Here is a 12,093-nt window from a genome sequence, read left to right as displayed (position 1 = left end):
TGTCGTACACAGTCTTGGTTGTCGTACGTACACAGTCTTGGTTGTCGTAGACAGTCTTGGTCATTGTGTACGGTCTTGTGAGTACTATAGGAATATTTTCTAAAGAAACGCGAGGTACTTGTGAATATTTTCTGAAGAAAAGTGAGGTACTTGTGGATATTTACTGAAGGCGGTCCAAAGCGTGTGAACAAGTAAGAGGTTTGTGTTTGCTTGGCGGAGGTTTGAGGAGCAGCAGGTGTTTGAGGGAGAAGAGCAGGAAAGGTGAGGTCTGAGGTGAGAGCAGGTTCATGCTTCCTGCTGCTTGTTCAAGATGATGTTGACCAGGTCGCCCTCGTGCTCCTTCATGTGTGCCAGCAGACTCTCCTTGCTGGGAGACTCCAAGCCGCAGATGCAGCAGCAGAAGAGCAGGACGCAGTACTCCATGTTGGGGCGGGGCTGCAGCTGGACCTGTCCTTGGTCGCTGCTCAAGTGGTCCAGCTCCTTGGTGGTGGACTCCTGCAGCGTGCACACCTTGACGGGAGCCTGCAGAGTGCACACATTGACAGGAGCCGGCAGCGTGCACACCTTGAAAGGAGCCTGCAGCGTGCACACCCGCACAGGAGCTCTGCAAGTATGAACATGGAGATGTTATTGATGTTCTCCGAGAGGAGCAACAGAGCGTCCAGCTACCTGCTGCTCTGAGAGATGGCCTCGTTGATGGCCTTGTTGACCTGCTCGTAGTTGTAGTTCTTGTCTCCCGCGTGCTTCCACATGTGCGACTTGAGGGAGGGAGGGTGGCTGCACATGTAGCCGCACAGCGAGCACCTGCAGCGGGTGGAGGACATGTTGGATGACATGTTGGACAAGATCTTACCACTCTTCTCACCTGTACTGATCCAGCGTCTGCTCCTCAGGGTGTGTCTTCATGTGACTCTTCAGGTGGCTCATGTTGCTGGTGGCGAAGTCGCAGCTGCAGCACCTGCAGAGACACCACACCCACTTGGATTCATTACGCATGTTACCTAACAACCTTTATGTTGTGTAACAATATGACAAAGAGCAGCTCCAAGACCTTCATGAAAAAGACAAAAACAAGGACTCAGATTTTCCTCGCCCGGACGCGGGTCACGTGGGCCCCCTTTTGGAGGCAGGCCTGGAGGTGGGGCCTTGTTGGCCGAACCTGTCCCCCGTGGGGCAAGGCCCGAAGAGGCAACATGGGTCTACCCTCCAATGGGCTCACCACTCATCAGAGGGGCTTAGAGGTCGGGTGCAGCTGAAAGCAGGGCCCTTGGCGGTCCGATCCTCGGTTACAGAAGCTAGCTCCTGGGACGAGGAACGTCACCTTGCTGGGGAGGAGGTGGAGAAGTTCTGGCTGGATATAGTCGGACTCACTTCGACACACAGCAAAGGCTCTGGAACCAGTCTTCTTGAGACGGGCTGGACTCTCTTTCACTCCGGCGATGCCAGCAGTGAGAGGGGCTGGGCTGGGGAGGCAATTGTTGCTCCCCGGCTCAGAGCCTGCACGTTGGCATTTAACCGGGTATATATATATATATCCATCCATCTTCTTCCGCTTATCCAAGGTCGGGTAGCGGGGGCAGCAGCCTAAGCAGGGAAGCCCAGACTTTCCTCTCCCCAGCCACTTGGTCCAGCTCCTCCCGGGGGATCCCGAGGCGTTCCCAGGCCAGCCGGGAGACATAGTCTTCCCAACGTGAATATAGAATATATATATATATTAGAGATGCGCGGTTTGCGGGCACAACCGCGGAGTCCGCGGATTATCCGCGGATTATCCGCGGATTATCCGCGGATCGGGCGGATGAAATTTAAAAAAATTAGATTTTATCCGCGGGTCGGGTCGGGCGGTTGAAATAAAAAAAAAATTAGATTTTAAATAGATTCAGGCGGGTGGCAGTTAAACCAATTGGTAAATATATATACATAGTTAAATGTTGTTACCCACATACGAAAAACGAGCAGGCACCTGCAGCATATGCCACAACAGAAGAAGAAAAAAAAAAGAGATGGACACTTTTACGGAGCGGAGAAGGGACGCCTCGCCGGGGTCCGGGACCGAGGCCCCTTCCCCCGAGAGGGCCCCACCGGGAGCCGTAGCTGAGGCGATCCGCGAGAAGGGCCCGACGCACGTCCAGGGTCACCACCGCGCCCACCGCACCAACACCCCGCCTCGTCCGCCTTCGCCGCGGCCGGCGTCACGCGCAGCAGGTAAGCAGCTTACCTGCCCGCCACCCCCGTGGCTTGTAACAGGGGTCACTCCGCGCGCTCCGCCCGCGCAGCTTACCTGCCCGCCACCCCTGTTGCCGGGGGCGCATAACAGGGGTCACTCCGCGCGCAGTGCGCTCACGAAAGGGGTGGGGCTCACCCTGGTTGATATAGACAGCAGCTAGGACGGTGGCCATGGAAGTCGGAACCCGCTAAGGAGTGTGTAACAACCCACCTGCCGAATCAACTAGCCCTGAAAATGGATGGCGCTGGAGCGTCGGGCCCATACCCGGCCGTCGCCGGCAGCGAGACGCGCTTGGAGGTGCGCTCAGCGCGGCTCCCATATGATTGCGCACTGGTGTGCGTCTGGGTCGTGACAGCGTGGCACGCGAATGTCTGTGCTGCATTGGATCAGTCTCCTTTCTTTAACAGGCAAAAGCTTTATAACCTCACTAATGCCTTGCATCGTCTATATTAGATATATAACAACGGGCGGGTGCGGGCGGGTGCGGTTCTGATCAAATGTTAGATCGGGTGGATGGCGGATGGTTGACGACTTTCTGATGCGGTTGCGGATGAAATAATTGCCTATCCGCGCATCTCTAATATATATTCTACACACATATAGATCATGTATATATTCCTTTAACATTCAAAAATGGAGGTGTTTGGCCACAATACCCAGCAATATGTTTGGAGGAGAAAAGGTGAGGCCTTTAATCCCAGGAACACCATGCCTACCGCCAAGCATGGTGGTGGTAGTATTATGCTCTGGGCCTGTTTTGCTGCCAATGGAACTGCTGCTTTAAACGGGACAATGAAAAAGGAGGATTAGCTCCAAATTGTTCAGGACAAGCTCAAATCATCAGCCCGGAGGTTGGGTCTTGGGCGCAGTTGGGTGTTCCAACAGGACAATGACCTCAAAAGTGGTCAAGGAATGGCTAAATCAGGCTAGAATTAAGGTTTTAGAATGGCCTTCCCAAAGTCCTGACTTAAAGGTGTGGACAATGCTGAAGAAACAAGTCCATGTCAACACATTTAGCTGAACTGCAGCAATTTAGTGGTCAAGTGGTCAAGCAGAAGCTTGTGGATGGCTACCAAAAGCGCCTTATTGCAGGTCAACTTGCCAAGGGACATGTAAGCAAATATTAACATTGCTGTATGTATACTTTTCACCCTCACATTTTCAGTAGAGCCATAATAAATTCAGAAAAGAAGCAAACTTCATGAATGTTTTTTGTGAGCAACAAGTATGTGCTCCAATCACTACATCACAACAAATAAGAAATGATTGTAAAGTCAAAACAGCCATGACATGATGTTCTTTACAAGTGGATGTACACTTATGACCACCACTGTATAAGGTGTGTCAGTGTTGTGTATGATGATTAAGATTGTATTATTTAACATGTTTGTGGACTCACCTATAAGGTTTGTCGGTGTTGTGTATGCGGCGATGGTTCCTCACACCCAGATAGGTGGCACTGGTGTAGTCACACTTGTCACACTTGTACATCTTCTGGGAAGCATCTGCAGGACAGGAAATTAATATTATGCCAACATTTAATGTCTTACATTTAATAAGTCATGCATTTATTAATAAGTCATATTTAATATGATACCGACAGGCCGATCGATGTGTGGCTTCAGCGGTCGCGGAGGCAAAAACTGGGACATGGGAGGAGTTCGGGGAAGCCATGGAAAACCACTTCCGGAAGGCTTTGAAATGATTCTGGACCAGCATCCACCGCCTCAGGAAGGTGAAGCAGTGCACTGTCAACACCGTGTATGGTGAGGATGGTGTTCTGCTGACCTCTACTGCGGATGTTGTGGATCAGTGGAGGGAATACTTGGAAGACCTCCTCAATCCCACCAACACATCTTCCTATGAGGAAGCAGTGCCTGGGGACTCTGTGGTGGGCTCTCCTATTTCTGGGGCTAAGGTTGCTGAGGTAGTTAAAAAGCTCCTCAGTGGCAAGGCCCCGGGGGTGGATGAGATCCGCCCGGAATTCCTTAAGGCTCTGGACGCTGTGGGACTGTCTTGGTTGACAAGACTCTGCAACATCACATGGACATCGGGGGCGGTACCTCTGGATTGGCAGACCGGGGTGGTGGTTCCTCCATTTAAGAAGGGGAACTGGAGGGTGTTTTTCAACTATCGCGAGATCACACTTCTCAGGTCTATTCAGGCGTACTGAAGAGAAGGCTACACCGGATAGTACAACCTCGGATTCAGGAGGAACAGTGTGGTTTTCATCCTGGTCGTGGAACTGTGGACCAGCTCTATACTCTTGGCAGTGTCATTGAGGGTGCATGGGAGTTCCCATGCACCCTCCAGTTCCCCTTCTTAAAGGGGAACTGGAGGGTGTTTTTCAACTATCGCGAGATCACACTTCTCAGGTCTATTCAGGCGTACTGAAGAGAAGGCTACACCGGATAGTACAACCTTGGATTCAGGAGGAACAGTGTGGTTTTCGTCCTGGTCGTGGATCTGTGGACCAGCTCTATACTCTTGGCAGTGTCATTGAGGGTGCATGGGAGTTTGCCCAACCAGTCTACATGTGCTTTGTGGACTTGGAGAAGGCATTCGACCGTGTACCCGAGAAGTCCTGTGGGGAGTGCTCAGAGAGTATGGGGTAACGGACTGTCTTATTGTGGCGGTCCGCTCCCTGTATGATCAGTGTCAGAGCTTGGTCCGCATTGCCGGCGGTAAGTCGGACCCATTTCCAGTGAGGGTGGACTCCGCCAAGGCTGCCCTTTGTCACCAATTCTGTTCATAACTTTTATGGACAGAATTTCTAGACACAGTCAAGGCGTTGAGGGGATCCGGTTTGATGGCTGCAGGATTAGGTCTCTGCTTTTTGCAGATGATGTGGTCCTGATGGCTTCATCTGGCCAGGATCTTCAACTCTCACTGGATCGGTTCACAGCCGAGTGTGAAAAGAACCTGGGATGAGTCCATGGTTCTCTCCCGAAAATGGGTGGAGTGCCCAAGTGGAGGAGTTCAAGTACCTTGGAGTCTTGTTCACGAGCGAGGGAAGAGTGGATCATGAAATCGACAGGCGGATCGGTGCGGCGTCTTCAGTAATGCGGACGCTGTATCGATCTGTTGTGGTGAAGAAGGAGCTGAGCCGGAAGGCAAAGCTCTCAATTTACCGGTTGATCTACGTTCCCATCCTCACCTATGGTCATGAGCTTTGGGTTATAACCAAAAGGACAAGATCACGGGTACAAGCGGCCCAAATGAGTTTCCTTTGCCGGGTGGTGGGTCTCTCCCTTAGAGATAGGGTGAGAAGCTCTGCCATCCGGGAGGAGCTCAAAGTAAAGCCGCTGCTCCTCCACATGGAGAGGAGCTAGATGAGGTGGTTCGGGCATCTGGTCAGGATGCCACCCGAACGCCTCCCTAGGGAGGTGTTTAGTTAAAGTTAAAGTACAAATGATTGTCACACACACTAAATGTGGTGAAATTTGTCCTCTGCATTTGACCCATCCCCTTGTTCACCCCCTGGGAGGTGAGGGGAGCAGTGAGCAGCAGCGGTGCCGTGCCGGGAATCCTTTTTGGTGATTTAACCCCCAATTCCAAGCCTTGATGCTGAGTGCCAAGCAGGAAGGTAATGGCTCCCATTTTTATAGTCTTTGGTATGACTCGGCCGGAGTTTGAACTCACAACCTACCGATCTCAGAGCGGACACTCTAACCACTAGGCCACTGAGTAGGGCACGATTGACCGGTAGGAGGCCGCGGGGAAGACCCAGGACACGTTGGGAAGACTATGTCTACCGTCTGGCCTGGGAACGCCTCTGGATCCCCCGGGACAAGCTGGACAAAGTGGCTGGGGAGAGGGAAGTCTGGGCTTCTCTGCTTAGGCTGCTGCCCCCGCGACACCACCTCGGATAAGCAGAAGAAGATGGATGGATGGATGGATATTTTAATAAGTCATACATTTAATAATTCATATTAAATAAGTCATAAATTAAATATGTCATGATCATACAACACTTAACAATAAGGAATATAAGACAACACAAGACAAAATAGTCTTATCACATTCAACACTTCATGTGTCAGAAATAATGAATAAAGTGTAAGAAAATAGTGTGAAAATGTCAACAGAGGAAGACGAGAAGAACTATTTTACAGTTACAGCTGTCCTCTAAAGGGTGAGCTAAGGTGGTGTGGTGTTAGCATCTTGCCTTGCATCATGTACAGACCATTGGTCTGACTACACTCCCTTTGGAATCATCCAAAAACTGTTCCTCTTTTAAACAAAATGTCTTCATGTGGACTTTCTCTTCTCATCCATACAGAGAATCAACCACACTTGACACTGATTGGCTGTTAGCGTGATCACTTCCTGCCTTGCTCAGTGACCAGAGTTTGTGCTTCCATACTTCCCACCAAGATGATTGATATGGATTAGGTGTGTATTATTGATATAGTGTTATCAGTGTTGACTTGCATCAAACACCTCAGGAGAAAGGTGGCACACCATTTCATATGTAACACTGCCATCTGCTGGCCACATGTGGAACTATAACACTGCCATCTGCTGGCCACATGTGGAACTATAACACTACCATCTGCTGGCCACATGTGGAACTACAACACTGCCATCTGCTGGCCACATGTGGAACTATAACACTGCCATCTGCTGGCCACATGTGGAACTACAACACTGCCATCTGCTGGCCACATGTGGAACTACAACACTGCCACCTGCTGGCCACATGTGGAACTATAACACTGTCATCTGCTGAATAAAATAATGAATGAATGAATACAACATATGAGTGAATGAATGCCAAAATAATGAGTGATGAGTAAAAATGAATGAATAAAATAAAAGATAAAAAAATAAATGAGTGAATGCATACAAAAAAAAAAAAAAAAAGAGTTGATGTGAATGAATTAGTGAATGGTTACAAAATAAATTAATGAAAAAAATTGAATGAATGAAAATAATAAATGAGTGAATGAATGACATGCGTGAATTAGAATAAATGAGTGAATGAATGACATGAGTGAATGAATACAAATAAATGAGTGAATGAATGACATTATGAAATGAGTTGATGAATAAAAATTAATGAATGTAAATAAATGAATACATGAATGAGTGAATGTGAACATGTGTGGTGATCAGACCTGCTTAGAAGGAAGATGTTCTCACCTTGGTCTGCTTCACCTTCACATTCTTCCACCACACTCGACCTTTCTGACACCACCCTCAGTGTGGGCGTGGTCAGTGTGGGCGTGGTCGATGTGGGCGTGGTCAGTGTGGGCGTGTCACACTCGCTGTGATGCTCTCGCTCGTGGCTTCTCAGCTGGCTCTGCAACACAAGACACCTTGCTTGTTGTTACAGGGAGCGTAGCAACTGTAACCTAGGACAAGTAACAACTGTAACTGAGGAGCGTAGCAACAGTAACCTAGGACATGTAACAACTGTAACTGAGGAGCGTGGCAACAGTAACCTAGGACAAGTAACAACTGTAACTGAGGAGCGTAGCAACAGTAACCTAGGACATGTAACAACTGTGACTGAGGAGCGTGGCAACAGTAACCTAGGACAAGTAACAACTGTGACTGAGGAGCGTAGCAACAGTAACCTAGGACAAGTAACAACAGTAACCGAGGAAAGTAGCAACAGTAACCACGGAGTGAAGAAACCGTAACCGAGGAAAGTAGCAACAGTAACTGAGGAAAGTAGCAACAGTAACTAAGGAAAGTAGAAACAGTAACCGAGGAAAATAGCAACAGTAACCCAGAGGAGTGAAGAAACCGTAACCTAGGAACAAAGCAATATTAACCACCAAGGAGCATAGCAACAGTAACCGAGGAGCATAGCAACAGTAACCAAAGGTCATAGCAACAGTAACCAAGGAGCATAGCAACAGTAACCAAAGGTCATAGCAACAGTAACCAAGGGGCATAGCAAAAGTAACCAAGGAAATAGCAACAGTAACCAAGGGGCATAGCAACAGTAACCAAGGACATAGCAACAATAACCAAGGGGCATAGCAACAGTAACCAAGGACATAGCAACAATAACCAAGGGGCATAGCAACAGTAACCAAGGACATAGCAACAATAACCAAGGGGCATAGCAACAGTAACCAAGGACATAGCAACAACAACCAAGGGGCATAGCAACAGTAACCAAGGGGCATAGCAACAATAACCAAGGGGCATAGCAACAGTAACCAAGGACATAGCAACAGTAACCAAGGACATAGCAACAATAACAAAGGGGCATAGCAACAGCAACCAAAGGGCATAGCAACTGTAACCAAGGACATAGCAACAGTAACCAAGGGGCACAGCAACAGTAACCAAGGACATAGCAACAATAACCAAGGGACATAGCAACAGTAACCAAGGACATAGCAACAATAACCAAGGGGCATAGCAACAGTAACCAAGGACATAGCAACAGTAACCAAGGACATAGCAACAATAATCAAGGGGCATAGCAACAGCAACCAAAGGGCATAGCAACTGTAACCAAGGACATAGCAACAGTAAATAAGGAGCATAGGAATAGTAACCAAAGGTCATAGCAACAGTGACCAAGGACATAGCAACAGTAAATAAGGAGCATAGGAATAGTAACCAAAGGTCATAGCAACAGTGACCAAGGGCATAGCAACAGTAACCAAGGGGCACCTTGTAGTGGAAGGCTTGAGGGCATTGCGGGCACTGGTACATCCTGGTCTTGCAGTGGTGCATCATGTGACTCTGCAGGTCCTGGCTGTCCGAGGACACGTGCTCACAGATGGGACACTGATAAGGTCGGCGTTGGCGGTGCACCCGCAGGTGCTGCTTGATGTACCCTTTGTTGTTGCTGCTGTAGCGGCACAGGCGGCAGCGGTACGGCCTCTCGCTACCCGGGATGTAGTCCACCAAGCCTCCGTCGGCCGGCGCCGCCAGTTGATCCGGCACGCTGCCGCCGTGGATTTGGGCGTTGTCCTGAAGCTCCTTCAAGATGTCCTCGTCGGTGGCGTCCTGGTCCGGGCGCTCTCGCAGTCTTTCGATGACGGTAAGCAGAGACAAGCTGATGCCGGCTTTGGAGGCGGGACTTTCGTCGTCGCCCTCCGCCAGTCCCGCCTCCTTAACGTTGCGGGTGAGGTCTGTGTCCTGCAGGGTTTCCGTTTCCTCTGAGGGCTCGAGTCCACCTGCGGACATCTCTGCCACTTTTTGGCCGGCGCCGGCTGTAGTGGAGGCGGCGGTCCTCATGGGCATGGCGATCAGGACCTCGGCCGCCAACGAGTGGAGACGCAGCGACTCCGAGTGCGTCCTCTTGCGGGCGGCCGGGGGCACGTTCTCATCCCTGGGAGGGTCACTACTTGGAACTAAGGAGGGTCTGTTGTCTTCTTCGCCAGGATGTTGCTCCTCCTCCCCCAGGCTGGGAGCTTCCACATGGGGGGCGAGCAGCAGCGGACTGGCAGCCATGATGGCGTCCTCGGCCGAGGGCAGGCGCTCCACGATGACGTTCATGTGTCCGGCGCTGTTGGGGTCGTTGTTGATGATCTTCTGCGCCGACGACAGCAGGCTGTCCGTCACCGAAGACGTGTCGGCCTCCGCCTCAGTGGTCAGGTGCACCTCCGTGACGGGCTCGCCGGGGGTCAGGACTTTCACGCCGTGCTGGTCTGGCGGACTCAGAAGCTCCTGCTGGCCGGCGACTGGAAGAGGAGCGCTTGTCTGCAGCCTGGAGGCCGGCGGGAGCTGGTGCAGGATGCTTTCCTGGACCGGTGGCGGGAGGAGGACCACTTGCTTCTGCGCGGCGGTGTCGCGCTTGGCGGGAGGCTCCGCCTCCTCCTCGAAGACGGGGTAGGAGCAGTGGAGGAGGCCGGCGTGCTTCCAGGCGTGCGTCTTCAGCATGCGCTGCTGGCTGCACACGTAGCTGCAGATCAGGCAGCGGTACAAGCCGTAGTCCTCGTAGCTGTACCACTTCTTCTCCTCGCCGCCGGGGCCCAGAGGGTCCCACGCCGGCGAGTTCTTGGCGTGCGCGGGGTCCAGGTGCATCCTGATGTGCTCCTCCAGCTGCGCCTGGTCCGGGGAGCTGAAGCAGCACTCGGAGCACATGAGGATGAGGTCCTGGTGCTGCTTGTCGTGCTGCTTCAGGTGCTGCTTGAGGAGCGCCAGCGTGGTGGACATGTAAGGACACAGGCTGCACTGGTAGCACGCAAAGTCCACCTTCGCCTTCTTGCACGGTGACGCTCCTCCTCCTCCTCCTCCTCCTCCTCCTCCTCCAACGCTCATCTTGTGAGGTCGCTCCTCCACAATCCTACTCAGCTTCTCGATGACTTGGATGAGAGAGTTGGTGGCCGGTTTGTGCTGCGACCTCGGAGGAGGGCCGGCGTCCTGCTGGCCCGCGGCCGGCGTGGAGGTGGCGGCGACCTTGTTGATGTCCTCCATGACCTGGCAGGAAGACACAGACATATGACCTTGACCACATGCAGACATTTCACCTTGACCACATCCTCTCATACAGGTCAACTCTTGACTGTGACACTTCCTGTTCATGTCACTTCCTGTACATGTTCATGTCACTTCCTGTACATGTTCATGTCACTTCCTGTACATGTTCATGTCACTTCCTGTACATGTTCATGTCACTTCCTGTACATGTTCATGTCACTTCCTGTACATGTTCATGTCACTTCCTGCACATGTTCATGTCACTTCCTGTACATGTTCATGTCACTTCCTGTGCATGTTCATGTCACTTCCTGTACATGTTCATGTCACTTCCTGCACATGTTCATGTCACTTCCTGTGCATGTTCATGTCACTTCCTGTGCATGTTCATGTCACTTCCTGTACATGTTCATGTTTCTAACTATAACATCTTTTACACTCAACCTTTTATAAAATAGTTTTTTTTTATCAACTCTACATTAAATATGACATTGTTTATCAAATATAACATGTTTTATTACACTATAAAACACGAAGTGAACATTTATTACAATATATATTAAATATAATAGTTTCAAGAATACATTTTAATAAACCACACTTATCATATTTTGTCACTTAAAAAGTGTTTTGTTTTGAAGTTGTAGCATTTTTAACAGCGCTTCACTTCTTTTTACACTAAGAATGAACTTCAAACATGATCTTTATGCAGCAGTTTGACCCTGGCACAGACTATTAGGATCAGTGGTGAGAGTGATACAGCAGTGATAGCGATATAGCAGTGATAGTGATACAGCAGTGATAGTGATGAAGCAGTGATGGTGATATAGCAGTGGTAGTGATACAGCAGCGGTAGTGATACAGCAGCGATGGTGATACAGCAGCGATGGTGATACAGCAGCGATGGTGATACAGCAGCGATGGTGATGAAGCAGTGATAGTGATAAAGCAGTGATAGTGATACAGCAGTGATAGTGATACAGCAGTGATAGTGATAAAGCAGTGATAGTGATTTAGCAGTGATAGTGATACAGCAGTGATAGTGATGAAGCAGTGATGGTGATGAAGCAGTGATAGTGATACAGCAGTGATAATGATGAAGCAGTGATAGTGATAAAGCAGTAAAAGTGATACAGCAGTGATAGTGATAAAGCAGCAATACTGATACAGCAGTGATAATGATGAAGCAGTGATAGTGATAAAACAGTAAAAGTGATACAGCAGTGATAGTGATAAAGCAGTGATAGTGATACAGTAGTGATAGTAATGAAGCAGTGATAGTAATGCAGCAGTGATGGTGATACAGCAGTGATGGTGATAAAGCAGTGATAGTGATAAAGCAGTGATAGTGATACAGTAGTGATAGTAATGAAGCAGTGATAGTAATGCAGCAGTGATAGTGATATAGCAGTGATAGTAATGAAGCAATGATAGTGATAAAGCAGTGATAGTGATACAGCAGTGATAGTGAT

The 12,093-nt window shown here is 49.8% G+C and overlaps 1 protein-coding gene across 1 annotated transcript in view; it reads right to left on the bottom strand.

Moving 5' to 3' along the window:
* The window catches only part of znf507 (zinc finger protein 507), a 13,376-nt gene continuing 1,283 nt past the window's right edge, over positions 1-12,093 (bottom strand). The window contains exons 2-7 of the mRNA XM_061963570.2: positions 8,867-10,621; positions 7,373-7,532; positions 3,627-3,732; positions 866-958; positions 670-804; positions 1-604 (exon numbers count right to left, since the gene is read on the bottom strand). Coding sequence (XP_061819554.1) covers positions 286-604; positions 670-804; positions 866-958; positions 3,627-3,732; positions 7,373-7,532; positions 8,867-10,618 — 2,565 coding nt within the window. The 5' untranslated portion in view covers positions 10,619-10,621 and the 3' untranslated portion in view covers positions 1-285. The remainder of the gene's footprint in view (positions 605-669; positions 805-865; positions 959-3,626; positions 3,733-7,372; positions 7,533-8,866; positions 10,622-12,093) is intronic.

This window comes from Nerophis lumbriciformis, linkage group LG06 (assembly GCF_033978685.3).
Source record: "Nerophis lumbriciformis linkage group LG06, RoL_Nlum_v2.1, whole genome shotgun sequence".
In the NCBI taxonomy this organism is placed as follows: Eukaryota; Metazoa; Chordata; class Actinopteri; order Syngnathiformes; family Syngnathidae; genus Nerophis; species Nerophis lumbriciformis.
This window is presented reverse-complemented; position numbering and strand designations above follow the sequence as displayed.